General features: G+C 36.8%; 1 protein-coding gene across 15 annotated transcripts in view; it reads right to left on the bottom strand.

Moving 5' to 3' along the window:
• adgrb2 (adhesion G protein-coupled receptor B2) overlaps positions 1 to 24,027 on the bottom strand; it is a 389,817-nt gene that overhangs the window by 177,117 nt on the left and 188,673 nt on the right. The window contains exon 5 of one of the 15 annotated variants that reach the window (XM_058404646.1): positions 10,663 to 10,827. The exons of the other annotated variants lie outside the window; for them this stretch is intronic. Within the exon in view, the coding sequence (XP_058260629.1) occupies positions 10,663 to 10,827 (165 nt within the window). The remainder of the gene's footprint in view (positions 1 to 10,662; positions 10,828 to 24,027) is intronic. 15 annotated transcript variants of the gene reach the window in all.

Genomic DNA, 24,027 nt, shown 5'->3' with positions numbered 1-24,027 from the left:
AGTTTGATATGACATAACTATAAAGGAATGACAAGAGCTTAAGTGTTGCAACTTGTGCTTGACTGTTTAGCAAGTTTCTTTGTTTCCTTCTCTCTCTCTCTCTCTCTCTCTCTCTCTCTCTCTCTCTGTCTCTTTCTCTCTCTCTTGCCATCTTACACTTTCTTTCTTTCAAGGTCATCCACAGCTATTCCACTGCAAAAATATAAATAAATAGTATACTGCCTGACCTTGAGGAGCAAATTGACAGTGATCGTTCATTATGTATACCACGAGAGAAACATAAAATTACTGTACCAGCACAAAAATATGCTGCAACCGGCCTTAGGGACAGTCAGTGAAGTTTTATAAATATACATCATTTTTTTGGAGGCTAATCCCATATTCAGGATATTGGCTACTTGCTGTTTATGATCAATAGCTATTTTATTTACCTTGATTGAATTAACCTGTAATTAACCTTCTATTCTCCTGTAATATTTGTTTTGGCAATAACTTTTGTTGCAGTAAAGTACTGTCAAAGAGAGAGAGAGAGAGAGAGAGAGAGAGAGAGAGAGATGAGAGATGAGAGAGAATGTATCTATAAGTTATTGAAGCTCTCTACACTTCTCCATGCCCCAGAAGGCAGTATGGGTATTTATCATCTCAAAGGCACCTGGCCTTTGAACCTCAATATCTATGGACATCCTGTGTACAGCAATAAGCAGGAAAAGCTTGTGTTGTTTCCTTTCCTGCTTCTCAGTGTCAAACTTCCTCACAGACTATTTCACTGTTTTGTCCATCATCCCTCTCATCAGCAGAAAAGAAGGACGATTCAAAGCTCAACGAACGATCGATTCATCTTCTTGTCCTTAAATCAGCTCTGTTAATTGCAAAGCTGACTCGGTTTAATGCATTCTCTCGATTCCCCTGGATTAAATTCATCCATGTCTTTCCTCTCAAAACTTTTCAGTATAGATAGAATATATGAAACATCTGCTTATCCTTTGACAAGCCTCAATCTAAGGAGGTCACTCTCTGAAGTGTAAAATGGCACTTGCCAACATAAAACAATCAAGGTATGTTAGAACCCTATTTAAACAAAATGTATGATTTTGTTTAAGGAAATGATTTCACCCCTCAAACAGGTCCAGACTTAACAAGGATTAATTATCAGCCTTATTTAGAATGGCTTACATTTATCTCATTTATACAATCAGCTGAGCAGTTAAGCATCCAGCAGTGGCAGCTTGGCAATACTGGGATATGACCATTTGAGTCCAATATCTTAACCACTGAACTACTATTATGAGAACTTGCTAAAAAATTATAGAAACAAATACAAAGCTGAAATGCACAGCTAATTGACCCTAGTTAGGATCACAGACTAGACAGGACCTTCTAAGTAAATTCTAATCACATGATATTGATAAATTCCTCACTTCTATAACTTTTCCTATTAATTTCATTGTCATCCCTGAACGATAACAGCGATATACTTAAAAATCAGGTATGAAACAACATATAAGGCAAGTTTGCGTACATCTTTGTATAACAGACAATTCAATGCTTTACACAAATAGAAAAATGAAAAGATGATGATCCATATATATATATATATCGATTTAAATATGTGTAATTGTGGATATGGTGATGGGAGAAGTCATTATTCTCGATTTTGGAAGGAGTCTCCAGTGTCAAGTGCTTAGTCACAGTCAAAGGTGAAGCTGTAACTGATAAGCTATAGGTTTCCCAAGGAAAGTGCTTTGCCTCAAAATCTTGAATTTTTTATAACTTAAAAATATATAAATGAATCATTTATAAGCTAAAAAAATGAACAGTGAAAACAGGAACTAATTTGATTGACGTTACTGTAAATGGATAGAAATGCATCATCCAGTAATGGACACAAGTGTCAATCAGTAATCCAGCAATTATTCAGTACCTCAAATGACTCTTTACACAGCACACTTTACATTTCTTTACGTTTTATGCACCAAACTCCACTTAATTACACATATGCACTTTATTCATAATTGTTTTTCACAACAGTCACCCTCTATTTTTATTCATACCATTATTTTTCATCAGTAACTATCATTATTTTTATATGCTGATTTTTTCCCCAATATATATTTTGTCTTGGGGTTGTTTGTGATATTTAGAAAAATCCAAAGTACACCTAATGCCACTTTATTTCATTTGCTATCCTCCTGCACAACTACACTTTATCTTCTTTCATTTTATTTAATTGTACTGTATTCGATTTTAATGTTTTTAAAATCCTCATTTTGACCGTGTTCTATTTGATTGCTTTTCTAAGGTAATGCTAGTTGTAGATTTTTATTCAACACAAAAATATAAATAAATAAATAAATAAATAAATAAATAAATAAATAAATAAATAAATAAATAAATAAATCTCGTACCTTGTATGATTGCCTATGTGATCAATAAAAATTGGAATTTTAAATCTGAAATAATAAGAAAAAAATGGCATATTGCTGTGATATAAGAGAAATAAATCTCATCAGGATGTATTTTTACTGGAAAATAATCAACTTCTGTTTATTTCACATTACACCACACCATTATTGATTATTATCCTGATCAGCATCCTGTTTTCTTCTATTTATAAAGTAAACAAAATGGATACTGACCACTCAAGTGCGAAAGTTGCTTAGCCATTTGGAACGGCACCACTGAACAGACATGTTAGCATGTTTGTATTTGGACAAAGTCTGTGACAGTATCTAGGGGCTTTGTTCCAGCTAAATTCAGCAGAGTAGCATCAAGCTGCTTCGCCATGTTTGGTCCTAATTCTGGGCACTGTTAACTGACCACACTCTACTGATCCCAGATACATTCACGAATTGCATATTTCCAACAAATCTGAGATTTATGTCTGAGATGGCACCGTTTTCGAATGTCGCCTGTTCTCTCCGCTTAGACTGTGCTAAGAATAATAATTTATACACCAGACGTATACTTCGCAGTCAGTCCTGTAGCTGAGTGGGAGCTAGTGTGAGGGTTTGCAGCAGTGTTCTGAATGAGGTGCAGCTGTCTGATGTCTAATGGAGTTTCTAGGAAGACCAGTAAAGAGGCCACTACAGTAATCAAGCCTGCCAGAGATAAATCCATGGCTAAGATTCATACATAAGTTTTCTCAGATCCTTGTGCATAAACCATCTGATTGTAGATGGCTCACTTCGTTTCACTTTTTCACTGCATCAGCTAAAACTCCAGGATTCTTTGGAGTTTTATGTCTGAATATCCCTTCTACTCTACTACAGAGTCGGGGAAAAGAGAAGTACACCAAAGGAGCAGCATGTCCAAATTCTCTGTATTCATAAAACAGTAGGTGAGAAATACCCCGATGACTTTCTGCAGTATGGAGATAATGCACACTGCGCTATCCCATAAGGCAACAGTACAAGCGTGGAAGAGTTGTCAGAATCCAAAACTGCAGAAGGCAGCACGTCAGCTCTATTTATGTGCTATAGGTATTAAATGTTGCTTTATTGTGGTTAAACTGTACTTGTGTAACACCACCTGAGTAAATTGTTGGCGTGTCAAAAGTTTATACAAGGAAAAAAAAAAAAAAAACAGTTGAAGTTTTTCAAAATAGAAACGTTTTTGTGACACTGTAGGTCACATGACAATGGCAACATGGCGGATGTAATCTGTATGTACAGCTGAGCAGTAGGTGCTGACCTGAATGTATTTCACTTATCGTCTTTAACCTTAAGTTGTTCATCATTGTAGCTGAATGTAACCACCTCTGTTTTGTGCTTGTTGTGACCAATAGCCAATCTGCTCATCACATCTGCAGGGCTGGAGTCAATAATTGAAACTGCTCTGTAGGTTTGAGTGTCATCTACATAGCTATTATGACAAATTCTGTTCGATCCATTGGAAACATCTACAGGTTAATCAAGAGGGAGTCAATGATCGAGCCATGAGGAATGCCACAGAAGAAATTCATAGACTCCAATTCATAGTTGTCAATTGTGACAGAATACCCTTTTCTCTTTTAGATACATCCTAAACCAATTGATGGCTGTTCCGGTCAGTCCAACCTAATTTTCACATCTGTGTATGTGTAAGTGTAGCAAGTTCAGGTAGATGTATTGTGTGAAGATTTTTAGTGGATCAAGATCGAGTGGCACAAGTGAAACATGGTTCAGAACCTTTAATGGAACAGTTTTGCAGTTTTCAGTACATCGATGCATACAGGGTTGAGGCAATAATCAAACCCCCAACAATACAGGTGCGAGGCAAACATGCTAACCACTTAGCCAATGCTTTTAGTGTAGAACATTTTATCCCAAATTTTACATAAAAGACAGCACTAAGCACAAATTGTACCAGCTGATTTTGTCTGAAGGTGTATTTAGATGTATATGGTTCTCAAGTATAGCCAACACCTACACAAATCTGGCAGCAAAGAGTATAACAAGACCCATTTCTTTCTTTCTTTTTCCACTGTGAAGCATTTCTCACCACCACCATCACCCGCTTTGAAGATTTTAACAAGGATGATATCCTAGACCATGATATTCTGTATTTTTTCATTTTTTTCCTATTATTATTTTGCCTATGGTGCTGTAGAACTCTATGTTAAGAAAGGAGAGTATCTGATTATGTAAAAATGATAATCATTTAAAATATTATGCTATTTGAGAAAATATGATTCTATCTTAAAGCCCAGTGTATAAAGACAGAATCATTTCAATGATCAGTCTGAGCAAGACATCTTCAGCACTGAATAAAAAAACATATTTTTAAGCAAATTCCAACCATTTATTATCCAGCAAATGATGGTTAAAAAACCAGTGTGCCAGTGATCAGTGTGCACACAACCAAAGTTGCAAAACCAGACACACACCAACTTGTTTGCTGTTAACAATCTGCTACTGCAGAGCCAAACCCATATGGGACATGAGTTCTGGAGGGCATTTAATAGGTTAAGAACAAGATTTGCACAGGATGACTAAACTGAATCATTTTCATTTATTTATAGTCTACTGGTACTAGAATAGTGGTGTCTATACCAAGTACAAAGGAGCAGGTACAAAAAGAAAATACCTCACGGTTTGAAGGATTTTCTCACTAAGCGACTGTCTATTTTGTCACTTTATTATAATATACAATGATCTATTCATTCAACAGAGTTATAAGTAAGAAGGTTAGCTAGCAAAGGTACCAGTGAGACAGTGAGGGTTAAGGGACACATGTGGGACTCTGTGGAAATGTTGACATTTAAACGTGACACTTGCACAGAACAGGAAGCCATCTTTGCTTTCCTGTCAATTACATTACTTATGTCAATGCATTCAGGGTTTTTTGCCCACTAAAAAAAAATTCATTCTTCCATCGTAATACAAGCAATGATATATACATGCTAATTAAATCTATTTTCAGGTCTTTGAATAGAGCCAAATTAAAAGCCTAGCACTATAAAAGAATTGTAGTAAAATGCTGGTCCTGTAAGGCTGAAATAACCATGTTACCAGCATAATTTGCCATGTCTAAAGTGATTCTCATGGCCCACCATGCTTCAGCGAGTAGCTGAAGTGTCTGCTGTCATGACCTGACCCTGCCTGGCGTTAATTGCTGCGAGTGAATTGCATGTCACCGATGGTCTCGCAGCCTGACATTTGAATATGAGTAAGGTGAGATGGTCTGGAGCGAAAATACTCCGGGGGACGGATGCAAAAGATTTGCTTGCAGACAGGCCGTAATCATCGTCAGTCAAAAGGACGCTTGAGCTGATTGGCCGGCCCTGCTTGCTCACGCCACTTCGAATCAAAGACAATCACAGTGATTGGACATCACCCCTACACCTTTCCTTGGCAGCCTAATGGGGGTTTTCAGGACTGTTCAAACTGAAGCTAAATTAAAATGTAACAGTCAAATGATTTATTGCTCATCGCAGTGAGGTAATAACTAATCTGAGATCTGCAAAGCCTCCTCATGAAAGGTGACAGCAGTGCCATAAAGGAGAGTCAACACACAAACAGGTGCATGCACATCTGCGGATGTGTTTAAATAAGGTTGGAGTCGCCCACTTTAGTCCGTCTGAACTGGAGGGGAAGCTGAATGGGGTAAAGCTGTGACTGGCAGAATGAAGGGAATGAAATGCTAATGCAAAATGCAAAGTTGACATAGAGTGAGAGAGAGAGAGAGAGAGAGAGAGAGAGACAGACAGACTGCAAAATTACCTGTGTGTGTGTGTTGGTTGTTTTATCAATTAGTGATTAGATTTTACACACTTTTAATCTATTTTTAATACATAAATTGATTTTATGGTCAGCAACAGCATCATTTTATACAGAGGCTATTACTGCTAGTCTAAAAAAAAAAGGACATAGAGAAAGACAGCTACACACACACATACATACACCCACACACACACACACACACACACAGATAGACAGAAAAACTAGCTCTGTGTGTGTGTGTTGTATTATTAATTAGTGATTAGATTTTACACACTTTTAATCTATTTTTTAATACATAAATTGATTTTATGGTGAGCAACAGCATCATTTTATACAGAGGCTATTACTGCTAGTCTAAAAAAAGGACAAAGTGAAAGACAGCTACACACACACACACAGAGAGAGAGAGAGAGAGAGAGAGAGAGAGAGAGAGAGAGAGAGAGAGAGAGAGAAGGAATAAATTAATAATTAAATGTTAGCTAATTCTGTGTAAGTGTTTGCACTAATATATATGCTATATGCACAGATGTGAAAGCTATCCTAAATAATCATATTATAACAGTCATTAATGCATAAATAATTTATACTGGAAATGGATTTAACTGCCACAACATAATGTGGCCATGCCAATAAACTTACACTGAGTTAGGTGACAAGGTGTGTGGGTGTGTGAGAGAGAGAGAGAGAGAGAGAGAGAGAGAATTGTGAATGAAAAGCAAAAGGAATTGAAAACAAAACTGAAGAAAATTATTTCTACTGTAAACCACAATCTTGATCATGTATGCCCAGTACTTAGTTTATTCCCAGAATACACTCTGAGCCTGGTTTATATCTTTCCAATCCATAATACACTACATGGCCAAATGTTTACAGACACCTGACCACATCAATAAGTGCTTTTCAAACAAATAATTATCAGATATATTCCCCCCTTTTGCTGTTATAAAAAAGCTGATAACCTCCACTTTTCTGGTTAGACTTTTCACTATATTTTCTAGCATCATTATGGGGGTTTGTGTTCATTCATATACAAGAGCCTTAGTGAGGTCAGGTGCTGATATTAGGTGAGGTGGTCTGGGGTGCAGTCGGTGTTCCAGTTTCTCTCCAAAGAGATTGACTGAGCTGAGATCAGGGCTCTGTGATGTCTTCAAGTCTTCCACTTCCACTGACACTTGAAGTCTTCCACTCCAAACTTTCCAAATCGTGTCTTCATAAACCTCACACAAAAGCACTGTCATGCTTGAACTGGTTAGTTTAACTGAAGTGAAATTGCAATGTTACAGCATATACTGCCATTTGATACAATTGTGTGCTTCAAACTTGTCTGAGGAAGAACCACATATGGATGTGATGGTCAGGTGACCACAACCTTTTGACCATTTACAGTAGTATGCATGTTCTAATCTTTAATCAGTGCCAAAAGCAACTTGGTCCATGAGAATCATGAACAAGCCATCTAGAGGAATTTTTTTCCCCAGTTCTGGGGTTATAATAGACAAGAGATTTCATCTTTTCATCTGTTCAGCTTTCATCTTTGTTCCAAAGATGCCAGGTCCAGCTGAGGAAGTCTATGAAGAAGCAGTCTGTATCTTAGCATTTTACAGTGTAGATGGCAGAGGAGAAACCTACCACATGCTTGTGTATTTCTGTGATTTTTCTTTCTTTTTACTGCTTACTCTCCCATCGGGAAGGTAGAGACAGGGCCATGACATCAGTTTATGCTGTGTGGTGGACCATTCTAGATTTAAGAAGAAAACAGCTGGGGAATCCATGTCTATTAGAGATCTAAAGTGGAATCGCAGGTGTAAGGTTGCCTTCACTATTTCTTTCAAGTAGCAGTTCCTCAAGGTCCTTGACAACATAGAATCTTATTTATCTATCAGATGAAATTCTATCTAGTTTGTCTTTTTTATTATCTTGAACAGATTGTTTATTCTAGCACTTGAATTAACATTGCACTGCTCACATTAGTAGCTGTCATCCCACGAGTACAGAAAGTTCTTGCAACGATCCATTTTTCTAAAGTGTTTTTTGAGAATCTGCTGGAAAATAAGAAACCTGTATACCGTAAAGAAAAGCAAATTGTAGGAAGAATATTTAACTGGATAAATAAAACACTCAGTGATTTTTCTAATAAAATGTTTGGACACAAAATTGGTACAGAAAAAGAAGCAGCATTAGCTCTACTGTCAGAGGCTTTGAATCATTTGGAGTGTCTGATTGTAAGATTTCGAACTCTCCACATTTCCAGAAGATTCTAATCTTTCAGGAGTTTACACAGAACACAGCCGATTGAATTTGGGCTTGTTGAATTCCAGTACCATTCCATTATACCTAATTAAAAAAAATATATTTGTTGCTTATGAAACTAAACATGAGCTCTTCTTTAACTGTTTCTTCTGTTTGAGAACATTTTAGCTACATTTCTGAAACAAAAAAACAACAGTATGTGCCATCATTCCCAATATACACCAATTTAACCACATTATTTATGTTTCATTTTTTTAAGAAAAACCCAACATGCAATTTCTTTGCCACAGATAAGACCATTTTTATGTCTGTCATTTTTACCATTAATGTTAAAAGAATCAATCATCAGTAAATCTGTATAGAAAAGGAAGTGTTGTTCAACTGGGTTTTTTTTTTTCTTTATAGTTCGCTTTGTCAAAGGAAATTGCTTCTTTTCACTACATAAGTCAAGTTCCACATTTCTCTGAATTGTTTTAAAGGACTTTAAACTGTTTAACAAATATCCCATCCAAAATCCTTTTCACATCTTCTAAAGTGTATAGGGGGTTGATCTTTAAATCTTAAAGCCTCCTGAAACTCCTTCATGATAGTTCAGTGTCAGTTGCATATCATTCGGTCTTTTCCGTATTATCCAAATTCACGAGTACTTCACTAGAACAAAGTTCTGGTCTCTCTGGACATTCTGCAGTGTACATGAATACATGAGCTATGCCTTCAGTATCAGTTTGTGCCACTTCCACACCCCAGACTTTATGGATCGAGCAACACAAACCTTCCTCACTTACTTTAATCCTCATCGAGCATGTTGTCCTCTACCTGATTCACAAACGTTATCCTAAAAGCGGATACATCCTACAACAATGGAAGTTTACAGCGTATTGAAATGATTTACCAATTTTTTGCTCCAGTGCTTGATTAGTTGTAAAAAGGATGGAGAGTTTCAAATGAGGTCTTACAGAAAGGACAAACCGAGGTCATGTCATTTCTAACGATTCTACTTTGAATGTTGTTCTATCAGAAAGACTGAAGATTCAATGTTTGAACACCGTTTGCTCTTTGATTGCCAGAAGAATGTCCTCAGTTGTACCATTCTGTTTCAGTACCATATCTACATTGGCCAGGAAGTGCAAAACAAAATAAATCCAGTAACAAAATAGCAAATCGGAAAACAAAATAACGAATCAGAAAACACAACGACAAACTGGAAAACGTAGGAATAGTTTGCAAATAAAATGATGTAAGGAATGCTATAAGAGCAGAGCTGCGTTCATACACACACGAATCAACTTTCTACTGCTGAAGCATGCCGCACTTCCTGTACATCCTGAGTGACGGACTCTTCCAATCAGTAGTAAGAATTCCATTCTACCTTTTACGGTTTGTCTAAATTGTTGTTTTTGGATTTGTTATTGTGTTTTTGGATTTATTATTTTGTTTTGCCACCATAATATCAATACTACGCTTGTGATGCTATGTAAACCTAGGTTTTGTTGATGTGCTAATGAGCAGACAACACAATGACAACGTTCACGATTGTATTTCATGATGAAAGCAAAGGTGTGTGAAAATAACACCAAAAGGAGCTTCTACATCACCCTATAATTCAGACAAGACAAACGTAAACATTGTCTGTAACAGACAGCATGACGCTGGTGTATGCAGAGCATGCGAGAACTGACCATTCACAGGAACCTAGTGCTCAATTTTAATGGCTACTCAGGTCAGCATCTCTAACATATGCTATTACAGATAAAATATAAACACCATAGCTCATTGCTATCGGCACAAAGCAACAACCAATATAAATAGAGCTTAGCAAAATGTTCCATGGCACATCTTAATATTAGTGCTTTAATACTAATCACTATGTACTAGTATTACTTTATCAGGATCGGTGCTCTGTCTGGAAAATGGTATCCATGCATCCCTGCTGAAAACAGTACTAGGAAATCATAGTGTCACATAAATCTCAGAAGAGATGGAAAAATAGCACCGAGCACAGAGAGAGAATATAACTGGTAACACTGTTTACACTATATACAGAAGAGTGTGAAAAGACAAGTACAGGCTTTTCTGAAGAACACAAAACAGCAGACCAGCAGAGAACAATACTAACAAGGACAATAAAAAATGGGCAAAAGTAGTACCAAAAAAGAAGAACCTGGATGCTGTGAGAGACAAGCATGATGGAGAAATGGATAATGATACTAACCAGGGCACACAGCTATATAGCAGAGTTTGTTCTGCACATCAGGACCCAGGCAGGCCTCGGCTCGGTTCTCAGGGCCAGCGCAGCTCCTGCTCCGAGTTCGAGAGCCCCGGCCACATGAGACCGAGCACAGACTCCACGCAGACCACTCCTCCCACAGGTTATGCACTGCAAACACCAATATTTTTAATACACTTTATTTCTATTCTCCAGTTCATGGAGATGTTGTTGGGGGAAAAAAAACAACCCCTCATGTGGGTCAGTACTTTAAACAGAAGAACATCCTACAGCAGGGGGTTTCAGCTTTTCCATCTTCCAATAATACAACATACCTGATGTATTATTGAAGGACTTGATATTTAGCTGATCAGGTGTAAGGGAAAGCTTCACACTGTGCAGGGCAGTGGAAAAAGATGAGAACCCCTGACCTTGATGATGAATAAGGCAACAAGGCCACCATGCCTTCTTCCTCAGCCCAACCTCCTTTCTGAGAATGTTAGAGGAATGTTGAAGAATGCTGAGAATGCTGATGTGAGATTGTGGACAGAATAGGATGTGTATGAATAATCAAGATGAAATATTTTGGGCATTTGTCATAGAAATATATAATGAAATGCAGTTTTTTTAATCATAATATTTTTATTTATGCGCATTCCCTGTTAGATGCACCATGCAGTAGAGTCTGACTTCAAGAAATGTCTTTATTCCATTTATTATACAATTTTTAAAAAAAATCACACTTAAAACACAATTAGTTCAAATCGGTATTGAGTAATAAATATGAAACAAATTAATTAATTAGTTAATTAACACTTCCTGTTGGAAGCGTATTGTACTTGTAGTATCACATCAATGAAATTGTTTTTAACGCTATTTGTACAGTGTTATTCATGACTTTTTTTTTAAATAAAATGACACAGATGACAATAAAATTATCCACATGAATAATGTCATGACTCAAGTGTAAAATTGTTAATAAATACGTATATGTATTTATGTAATTTCACATGATTTGTTTATCAAGTGACATATGTTTGAGTGTTTAATTTTCTATTTTCTAACAGTCCGTTTCCCATGTGATTTGGCATTTATTTGCACTTGTCATTTATTTCTCACTTGATTCATTTATTTTTGCATATGACTCATTTATTTTCACATGTGATTTATTTATATTTGTTTGTTTATTTTTGACCTGATTCATTTATTATTATTATTATTATTATTATTATTGTTATTATTATTATTATTATTATTATTTCTTTCACTTATTTTATTCACATATCGGATGTTTTATTACTACATATTATTCACATTTTGCTTGTGAAATGTGTGCAATTTAACTTTAAGGTAAATAATATCTATATAATAATAAATCATCTAAGCACAATGATGAAATGACAACATGATTTTGCCGTCAGACTTTCAGAAACTACTCTGATATACAAGGAATAGCTTTTCCTGGTCCTACACCAGAGACCCAGATGGCTGTAAAGTGCAAAGTAATGACTGAGAGTGAATAATGAAATGCCAGAGAGATTGGAGGCTTCTTGCCAGAACACAGCATTGCAACAACAGTGAAAGCCACGCCAGCCAGATAACCAACCAGGCAAGAGAAGTACACGGCCCACAGGGCATACAGCAGCCTGTTCATCCCTCCTGCTCATTTAGACCTGTGATTGGCTTTAATGTGAGAGCAGAGAAGCCAATCGCTACATCGTTAGCAAAGCAACTCGATGCTAATTCAGACTAGCTTCTCTGCGCTGTCCTGTCAATGAAGGAAAATGGATAGGGTGCATGGGGGAAAGATAAACACACACACACACACACACAGATAAAAAAAAAGGTGAAGTAGATGCTAGAGAAAGAGCATATGAGAGAGAGAGAGAGGTAGAGAGAGAGAAAGAGAGAGAGAGAGAGAGAGAGAGAGAGCAGAATGACACCAAAATAGAAACGCAGCTGAATCTTGAAGGGGGTTACTGAGATATGATGAGAGGCAGTGGGGTGTAGGAGAGATGGATGAGATTTAAGAGCAGGATCGGGGATCATGGGAGAGCAGTAAGGATTTTTGAGGGAAGAGCGAAGGGGTTTTGAAAGAGAAAGAGAGGGAGGGATAGCTGGCTCGCACAGTGTCAAGCAGGGATGTCGCATGAATTATGTATGCCGATAAATAATTGATCTCGCTCTGTAGTGCAAAGCTTAAAAGAGGCATGGCTTAAGCCGAATACTGAGCACCAAAAATCTCGCACACAGTGGTTGAGAAAGGAAGGCAGGGAGAACGCAAGAACGGAATTTTGCATCTGCATGTAGGAAAGAGCTAATCTGCACTGAAACGGGGAGATTTGAGATTACGAAGCATAAAATATGAATAAAGTGAAGATGTAGTATGGGTGATGGATATGGGGTGTAAGTGTGTGTTTCAGTCTCTCCATCACTCAGACTGTTTGGCTGGTGCAATTTTCATGACATCTTGCTACTTGTTTTCAGACTACAGATAGACAGATAGCTAGATCATTCCTAAAGCACCACATAAAACCTAATCAGCATCTTGATGACATTGGTTAAAGGTTAAAAAAAAATAAATTAAAAAAATATTTTACTGTTATCTCAGAGCACAATGTTCAGGACCAGACCTCCTGAATCTAAGGCTTTCCTACAAATCTCCCTGCCAGCAGAGGTCACTATCTCTGAATTTCTTATTTGGATAATTCTTTTTTAGTCATTGCCTGCAACTTGGCAAAAAAAAGCACCGGTGGTCCAAAAGTTAAGGCTCTGGGTTACTGATCAGGTGGGGTCAAAGCTTCAAAGGCCCTTAACCCTATCTGCTCCAGAAATGTGGTATCATAGCTGACCCTGTGCTTTCACCTCAGATTCCTAACAAGTGGGGATGTGTGAAGAACAGAATTTCACTGTGCTGCAATAAAAGTGGATTCTTCTGCTAGATTTTGGATCATGCCTTTTCTCAGTTGGACAATTTCTGTAATAAAACCTCATGCATAAGGATCCTTATTCTCTGTCCAAAGTCTGTATCGTGATTCCCTCCTTCACCTAGGTTTAAAATACATAAAATGGAGAAATTTTCTGTTCATCACTATAGGAATTCAATGATCAATGTGTTTAAGTAAAGGGTAAACTTCCACTTAAGTAAAGCATGTAGCGTTTACATATTGACACATGTCCATGTTATTACAATAAATTAAATTTAGAACAGATTTCTATTTTAATGGGTTTAACAGAAACCTGCCATCAATTTGACGTAAGTGGAAATTCTACATTGATCCATGAATTATTGTTTTGTGTATCATCAAGCACTTATTGTCTTCACACCAAATTAAAAAAAAACAATACAAGAAGCTAATCAAAAAGCTCATATAGTATAATATCAGACTGGTTTTTGTCATATTTGCAGCATTTACCAGATCATTTTATCCAGTGCAACTTCAGTAGCAATCACGTCAGATGTAAATGAAAGCCACCCAGCAAAAAAAAGCCCATTCATTTCAATGGAAGAGGCCAGAGTATGTACGAAATGATTCACTTCCAGAAGCAATTAATTTCACATACACCTCCTCCGATTTCTCTCAGTTTATAGATGAACCTGCGAATTGTATAATCTTGGAAACATGGGCCTGTAGAGAAGTAACACTAGGATATGATCTCTATTTTCGGACAGACTCAACAAGAATTATTATTCAGCACAATGTCTGGTATCACTCACAAACAACAAGTTAGCTACAACCACTTTCCCCTTCAAAAACAGGTCACTCTAAGGTCACTGCTTAATCCCATGATTTTACTCAACCCCAAAGATTTCCATGCTTGGTTGTAGACACTTAAAATGCAAGCTCATCTTTTCTATGAGTCAAACTTGAAACAGATTAGAACAAATGCTGAAGAATGCTTTCAGTGTGTGTTGTATTTTTTTCCCCCATCCTTCTTGTCATTCTTGCCTCCAGCAACTGCACAAACCGCCTTAAAGAATCTATCAAACCAGAGAAGGTCTAATCATCTGGGATGCCAGAGTGTCTACAGGAGGTATGGATTCTGTAGTGAAGGCAGAGAGACTGTGTGAAAGAGTGGAAACGTTTAGAGAATCATACACTCAGAGAGCTAGAAGGTAATCAGCCAGGCTGAACAAATCAGCCAGTTAGCAAACAAATTCTACTCAGACCTTCACTTCAGAGTTTTCTATTCGTGTCCAGTTAGAGTGTAGTGCAAACCCAGCATTCTTAAACATTCCTGACTCCAATAAGAGCAGCAACAGCGGTGTCCTAAAGGAGGAAAATGCAGGGAATAAAGCGCCACCTTTTGGTTTAACGTGACTATTGCCCCGTTTGCCCTCGCTACACATTGGACTGTGTTATGCAATAGCTTGGCAAAGAAACTTGGCTGAGAAAACTTGGATCAGAGGTCAAGATGAGGCATGAGGGGATCTAATTTAATAAAGGGATATCTGAATAAATAAATAACAACGCACACACAGCAAGCAGTGTGGAAAGCGACTGATTAGATAATTACTAAGCATGACGTGATAATTGTGAATGTGCTACTGCCAAGTCAAATCAGTGAAGGCAGGCATTCATGCATCTGTGCTGAACACAGTGAAATTTTTATGACATGCTATTTATGTTTTTCTTATATATTTGATAAAAAATAAAACAATATTCTCTTATATATACATGGGAAATGGTGTATTGAAACCAACAGAATTCTTGAAATGTATCGGTCAGTAACAGAAGTAATTAAATATTAAATAAAAATTCAAAAACTACAATAATAATAATAATAATAATCATCATCATCATCATCATCATCATCATTATTATTATTATTATTGTTGTTGGTGGTTTTAAATTCATTTTTTTATATTAAAAAATAAATAAATAAATAAATAAATAAAAAGAAGTTTCTACAATCAAGCTGTTCAGCGGGGAGCTGCAGAAGGAACACTGTGATTATTTTTTTCATGGCCATGAATTAATATAATGAGGCCATGAGTTAAGCTTCTTGAGAGATCTGCTTCTTGCCCACCAAATACTTATGTAACATTTGGTTTGAGGCAGGATTCAAGTGTTTCTGTTCAGTGTGGGCTTTATTGTAGCCATTCCAAGAATCACAGTCAAAATTCTAATGTAGGGGTCAATACACAAGTAGGCAGTAACAAAGAAGGAAAACACATATTAAAAACAAAGAAACAAAACTAACTACAGGGAATAAATAACTCAACTAATCACGGGAAAGGTGAACACAATAGGGTAATTAACCAATGAGAGAAGAGGAAAGGAGGTAGGATCAAAACCAAAAAAAAGAAAGGCACACAGCCAAAAATAAATGAAAGCACACAGAAAGCACTGAACAATGGCAAGTGGTACTCGCTGGGCCCATTTTTAATCATAGTCTGAAGTTACTAATCTTGGCCATGACAAAATCATGAATATGTGGCCTTGCAATATTAACTAGTGGTCCGAATATATTAATTAGTGGCCATGACAGCAAAAATACTCTGCAATACGAGGTTAGTGTTCTTTACTCTTGATATCTTTTTCAGAGAACACCTAGTTGATTGATCTAGGTTACTTCAACGCTGATATAATTATGCCTATATGAGATCTTATTCAGTGAGATTCCATTAACTCTGAATAAAATCGCTCCATTATAAGTATCGTTTTTAGTGCTGATTGGCACCTGAACAGGCTCTTCATAATGAGAGGTACAGACACAGGACATGTCCTCACACAAGCTAGAAAGAGATACTGGGTCCTCTTCATCATGGAAACGATCTGGGGAAAGTTAAATGAAGCACACCTTTTGTAGAAAACATATCAATCAAAGCTGAGCAGAAGCGAAACTATAAGATATAGTATTTCTTTCAATACTGAAGACTTTGATCAGTGGGCTATATTACCCATGAGGAATGTTTGCTATTATTATTCAATTACATTTTAATACCAGAGATATGGAACTTTTAGGCATTTTGACATCTTTTATATAGATATATCAACTGAGAGATTTAATTAAGTACAACGTCCGGGCATTCGATTGTGATTGTTTAGGACTGTGTGCTATTATATTCACCTCCTCCAATAGCAGAGTAACAAATAAAACCTTCCAATTCTTGTGTCCACTTGTCATCTTACGTTTTGGGAGGAGTATTTATAATAACTACTGTATTTCTTATAGGAGTACCCAACTGAGTCATGTTGGTATATATTCATTCAGAATATTATCATTGCAATGAGACAGCACATGTTCAGGAACCCAATATGCCAGGAAATGAAATGATTTCCTACCACAGAACTGGTGAATGAACTGGTCAGAAGGGACCAGCACAACATCCAGCTGCAAGGTTTATACTGATGGACTCGTTCTAATATGGTGTTGTTTTTATATCAATGCCTTATTGTGTATGGATCTGTATGATGGATGCTTCAAAATTCCGGTTGATGTTGATGGTTTTATGTGAGGACACATTTAAGGACTCTCCAGTGTCAGTGTGCTGTAAGAGTGTATCTGTTTTCATGTATACGACATTCTGGAAATGTTGTGAATGTGCTGTTAGAGCAATCCCTCAATCAATAAAGCAACAATCTCAATCAGCAAACCCATAATGATGATTGGTTTCTCTTCTCCTTAATATCTCCCTGCAGGTTTTTATATGAGCCTTTCATAAATTCCTGAGCATTGCTTTGCAAATGATTTATGCATAATGTTATTAATGTGTAATAAAGGCCATATGTGGGTACCCTTCAAATAAAGTATTTTAGATTGTATGATTATATGAAAGCCTTTTTGACTACACTACTAAGTCCTGACAGGTCGAGAGGTAACTAGAAACACACTCGCACTTCATTTCACTGTAATATCACATGTATAAGAAAGAAAGTGATCTGGTAATCAATCAAAGGTAAAGTGTGATGATTTTGACTTGTGTCCAATTACACAGAGTCTACTTATTTGTGTCTCTTTGTGCTTCCAGGAACTAGCAAGAGAGGGAGAGAAAGCGAGAGAGAAAGGGAGAGAGAGAGAGAAAGAGAGAGAGAGAGACAGGTACTGCTGGACAGAGCTTGCGAGACACGCAAACACCCACACACATCCACATGCCAAAGGGTCTGAACTTGAACCTGGCGGAGCGAAAGCTGTAAGTTCAGGACGAATCTATTCACTGCAGTTGTGTTGTTTTGTTGAGTTCACTAAAAAAAAAAACAGACTGAATAAACACAAGCCTAGAACTTGGCTAAAATTTCGCCGACCTCCCCAGTCCTCCTCTATAGCCTCACACACCAGGGTTCTACACAGTTTTGTTTGCTGCTTGTTACCTGCAGAAATATTCTGCTTGTTTAAATCAGTAAAAAGGTGGTTACAGTAGATTACTGTATATAGTCTTATAGGGTCATAAATAGTGCTTGTCTATTACTCTAAAATACAACAAAACTTCGGCTGTAAACATAATTAATAATAATCTGGGCCTACCATATTCGTAGAGCATTTAGAACTTCAGTGGGAAATTATTAGTAACAAACTTTGTGTGCTGCATATATCTATGCTTAATGGATTTAAAGTTCTTCTCCATTCATCTTTAGTACGTTCTTTACCGAGGACTGGAGAAGCTCCAGAGGCTAACCTGAGAACACTGAGCAGGAGGTGGGAACACACCATGGATGGGGTTGCAAGCTGCCATCACACACACATAGACACATTCTTTCACACCTAGAGGTAATTTACAGTCGCCAAGCCACCTACCAGAATGTATTTAAGAGGTGGAAGAAAAGTGGAGAATCCAAATAAAACCCACATGGACACCGCGAGAACATGAGAAACTTCATACGGACAGTAACCCAAGCTTGGGATCAAAATAGGTACCAGCTACAAACTATGCCATCATGTTGCCTAATAAACTAACTATACAATATTTTCCATAAATTTACAGTTTTATAGATGTTGGAATGTAGATAATGGGCTGTACAGGGAAATGCAATCGAGTAATCAATCAATCAATCAGTCAATCAGTCAATAACTGTACCTTTACATGTCACAGAAATTATAATCTATATTTTTCTTTTCTGGGAGAGCGCTACTGCATTACATGCTCAACCACTATATAAGCAGAACATAAACCATGTTATATTATATGACAAGTCTGACATTTATCAAATTATATGATTTTAATTATTGCAAGATTAGACAAGATAGTTATAGGCCAATATCAGCTGAGGTACCTACAGATACTTGTGCTGTATCTTATTTATTTCTGCCAAGGCTACAAGAAGAAAAGAAACTAGACAGCAAGACACTCTGTTCTGTTCACAGAGACGATGCAGATATACAGGGACTGTTTAAGGATTTAGTAAAGCTACTAATTCTTCTGTCATTTCATAAAGATTTTAGGTACTGATAATAATTGATGTTTTTTTGGTCTTTTGTGATGTCTTTGTGAAGTATGCACATAGCTCTTTTGAATAATGACAGGCTGAAGGATATACAAAATAAAGTAAATGTTCAATTTATTCTTCAAGACGGAAAGAGATATAAACACGGGTGAAGCAACGTTAAGCACTGCTAGATGTAGTGGTAGATCTTTTACCTGGAAATTTGCACACAGTGTATTTTTAAAATATTAAAAGTGAATTAACCAGAAGCCAAAAAATAAAAAAAAATGGAATTTTCAAGGTGTCCATGTTCGGCATTAAATTGCTTTGTGTCGTCACACCCCAAAGTGGTGTTTAACATAAAGAGGTTTAAGAAGTTAAGAGTTTTATTCTGTTCGAAGTATTTTTGTGTTTTTTCCTAGCCTGGGTAAGATTTTTATTTAAAAAAATAAAAAATAAATATATATATATTTTTTTTTTTCCACACAGAACTTTCTATCTTCAAAGATATCAAACTCATATCTGCCCTCTGAGATGTGAGACGTGCTTGTTCATAAGCATCGAAAATTTGAAGATGTTATCTTTAAAAACTAAAATTCTGTGTAAGATTATCCCAACAGAGGTAAAAATGTCTCACACTGATAGCCAACAGTGTCCTGACTAATCCTATATCAGACCTGTGGCGATAAAATAATTCATTTGTTTATACTGATTGAAAATGTCTGATAAGTCTCAGTCTTCTCAGTTCCACTGGCAGAATGGAAAGCCAGTGTACCGGCAAAATGGATTCAGGTCCAATTATGCACCTTAAATCGTTTTTTAAAGGGTAAACTACCTTCACATTAACATGAAATACATGTAGATTCCAAACACAAAAATATACCCTTGAGGGTACGGTTTATCACCCTGATGCACCCTTGTGTTACAGTATAACACTATAAATACAATGCAACACAAACATACAGCTGCTTGGAAACAGACAGATGAAATGAAGCTTATTCATAAGTTGTTGTTTTTTTAAATTATCATTATATTACATGAAATCATCTCTTAGTAAGGCACTTGGCCAAAAAAATAAAAAAAAAAAGGCTCTGCTTGACATCAAGGAGCTCACCCGCAGCTCTGCAATTACCACATAATGAGGGATAAGCAGTAGGTCAGAGGAAAACCTTGAAACTAACTATGTTTCAGCATAATTCTTATTAATAATAATTGTTTAATCATGAGGTATTTTGATTATTTCTTTTGTTGCACAATATACTACAGTATATCTTACAGCAATATAATTAACCAATCAACACATGCAGAACCCATCCAGCCTACTTTATTTATTTATTTATTTTTTTTACTTATTTACCATATTACACATTACTGTTTCGTATTTTCGATGTCATCCAACTAATTACGACATTTGTCAGATCCATTTTTCCAGATCGACTTATTGAAGTGCTTTTTAAGTCTCGGTCATTGAATAAATTTACATTTCTGGCATTTTGGCCAACTTACATTTCATCTCATTTTGTACAAGAGGGTTAAGGACCTTGCTCAAGGCCCCAGCAGTGGCAGCTTGATGGACCTGGAATTCAGACTCTGATTAGTAGTCCAACACCTTAACCACTAAGCTGTTACTTCCCATCGTGATACTGGTTTATTAGGACTAGTTTAAGTATACATATGCACTAGTTTAAGTATTTTAAGGGCTAGTTTAGGTATTTCCTAATACCTGACTGTTTGAAGACAGTCAGTGATTCAGCTGTTCAGACATCTAGGGGAAGTTTATTCCACCTCTCAGGTGCCCAAACAGTGAATTTTCCTTGTACCCTGAGGGATAGTGGGACCAGTCGAGCAGTGCTGGAGGATCGGAGGGAGCATGGTGCACTGTGGGGTGGTAAAAAAGGTAAGAACTTTCAGCTAAGTGTTTGTTGGCTTTGTAGGCAAGTGTCAGTGTTTTGATGCTACCGGAAGACAGTGGAGAGAACAAAGTAATGGGGTGGTGTGAAGAACTTCAGATTGAAAACAAGTTGCACAGCTGGATCATTTGTAGAGGTCAAATATTGCTCAGAGGGAGACAAACCAGGATTGAGTTGCAGTAGTCCAGTTTCAACATAACAAGGGATTGGACAAGCACCTGAGTGACCTGTGTGGATAAAAATGGACGAATCTGTCTGATATTGCAAAGGAGAAATCGACACCATCGTGCGAGATTAGCAGTGGAAGAGGACAATTGATGGTCCATGGTTACCCCAAGGTTGTTGCAGTCACTGAAGGTGAGATCCACAGGTAGTTGAAGGAGATCACAATATCCTGAGATGGGGATGAGTCGTGATTCAGTTTTGCTGGCATTGGGTTTCAGATAATGACGCAATGTTCATTAATAGGTAGCACTTAGAAGGGACTAGAAGAAAGGGGAGTGATTGTTTTTTGTTTTTTTCATCATTTTGAACAATATAGTATATTGGGGGTAGGAAAATGGTAACTACTATAAGACTAAACATTATACCACTTTCTGTTCTGATGCTCATGCTTGAATTGTTGTGATTAATAATCCCTCTTGGCGCGAAATACACTTCCCTATGATTGCTTTGGCCAATTAATTAAATTCATTTTGAATTTTTGCCAAAGGTGTGTGTGTGTGTGTGTGTGGAGTTAAGCTGATGCTCAGCTCAAGCCTTGGGAATCCCCTTAGCCTTCTGCTCTTAGCCCCGATGCAACAACAATAGCACTCACCACTGAATAATAAATAGGCTACACAGAAGGTCAGCGTAAATCACTTGCACACTTGTTCATCCATAATGAAAGAGTAAGGAGAGGGAAAAAAAAAAAGAGAGCCAGGTGCATCATGGGCTGCGGCCGTAACACTGGTGTTTAATAATAGACCTCAGTGGTGTGGAGTTTGTAAGAGACCTGCACTGTCCATTTCAATTCAGAGAAGAGTTAAAGAATGAATTCCTGTTTTCCTCAACGCTGCATCCTGCAGACTGAACTTCGATTCAGAAACATCATTGCCTCATTAAGATCAGTAGACAGTAGTACACTGTGTTTTGTCATGTGTCATTTTTTAAATATCATTTTCCTTTTTATACTTCCAAGTCAGGTTCTAACTGTCTGGCAATGTCTGGGATGAAAACATCTGTCTGTGTTTTTAACTCCAGCCATAAACCTGGACTAAGGATTTCATAACAGACGTAAAAAAAAAAGCCGCTAAACTTTGTTAGATTATATTTATAAAACAGTGCTGTTCAATGTGTTTCTGTAATTATGTTATACTGTCGCAAATGACATTAATTACATTCAAAATGACATATTTATATTACTGTGTTTGACCTAATATGTTATCGTTTCTACAGTAACAGCTCATTTGCAAGGATAGCTATTGTGAATCCTTAATGTACTTAATAAACCTAATAAGAAACTCTGACAGGGAAGTTTTCTGTAAGGAGATGTTCCTGAACTATTTTTGGAAGGAGTCTTCTGTGCATTATAACAAAGGTTTTTCCACCACAAGAAAGTCTTCAGGAGCATTTTGCATTATTAACACTTTTTTACCTAGTACACTGGTGTTCTAGTAAGGTGTCTAGGTGTCTGATTTATCAGTCATTTCCAATCAGCTTCAATCAGTTGAAATGAAATTAAAATGAATTATCGTATGACGCATCTATGATCAAATTTTAGATGCATATGAACATGCACTCACTAAACATTTATGAAGTTATTTATTTATTTATTTTAGATTTCTACGAAAATATTGCGCTTAGTTAGCTAGGTATAAACAGAAAAACTACAAATTCATAAAGCCCTGAGTGTCTACTTTCATATAAACCATTAACCCCAGTGTGGAGTGTGACACGACAAAGAAATTTAATACTGAACATCGACAACACACCACACGTATGAATTCACATGTTTTGCTGACATCCCACAACATAAACGTGAAATATACTGTAACCATTAGCAAATTTCCGTCTTATAAGAGGGTGGTATAATAGGATTAAAATACATCAGGATGCTCACAGTGATGCTGCTATGTGTTACTACTGCACATCACACCACCCCATCCATCATTATTTTCCTATAACAGCCTAAATTTCCAATTTCCCAATCCCATAATTGTTTTATTCTCTTATACAACAGTGCTCTGAAAACATTACACGTTAAATTAATCAGTGAATGATATGCCATACATTTCAACCATATTCAACCATGTAACATTGTGGAATGTCTTTGAAACAAGTGTGACCCTGTCTTTGGGTGTTTACTGTATATTTTTGTTCTAGATGGAGATAATGATTTATCAAAAGTATCCACATGTCAGCACTTAAAAACAACAAATACACAATACCAGCCTGTATTGTGTTCTTTTAAAAATCGTGATCTCGACCCAAATCCATGCCCAAGCAGTGTACAAAGGACATAAATTCCACTTGTTTCTCCCTTTTTTGGGGATCATCTGCCTCTGCCCTGACTCCACATGCCTCACCAAGTGAAGTTAAAGCTAAAAATACATCAAACGCTAACCTTACAAACTCATTTATCATCAAAGAGGAGGCTGGGGATATTGGGATATCAATACAGCTGCTAAATATCAAATAAGACAGATAAATTGAGTTACTCAATTTGCATAAGTACCAAATTAGCATATGGGACGACCTACATCATCCTAAAACTAATGGTAATCCATAAATGGCTCATAGGCAGGGAAATTTGCATCAACTATTCAAAAGGCAATGAAGACTGGCCTTGTGGTCATGAGCATGAAAGTTTACAAGAATGAGAGCTCTGATCAGTCTTGATTTTTTATATCCTTTTAAATATTCTTTTATGGATGGGCAAATCTGGCTAGAATTTAGTACTATTGCCTGGGGATTCCTTTCTTTTTTCATGGCAGTAGATAAAAATGTACTATGATCTGTGATACCTCTAAGTTTGATCTAATATACATAGGGGCTTCATTTCTCCATTTTCTCCATCTATAGTGATGTTGTACAGAGCCATGAAGACCAAACAT

Source organism: Hemibagrus wyckioides, linkage group LG12 (assembly GCF_019097595.1).
Source record: "Hemibagrus wyckioides isolate EC202008001 linkage group LG12, SWU_Hwy_1.0, whole genome shotgun sequence".
Classification (NCBI taxonomy): Eukaryota; Metazoa; Chordata; class Actinopteri; order Siluriformes; family Bagridae; genus Hemibagrus; species Hemibagrus wyckioides.
This window is presented reverse-complemented; position numbering and strand designations above follow the sequence as displayed.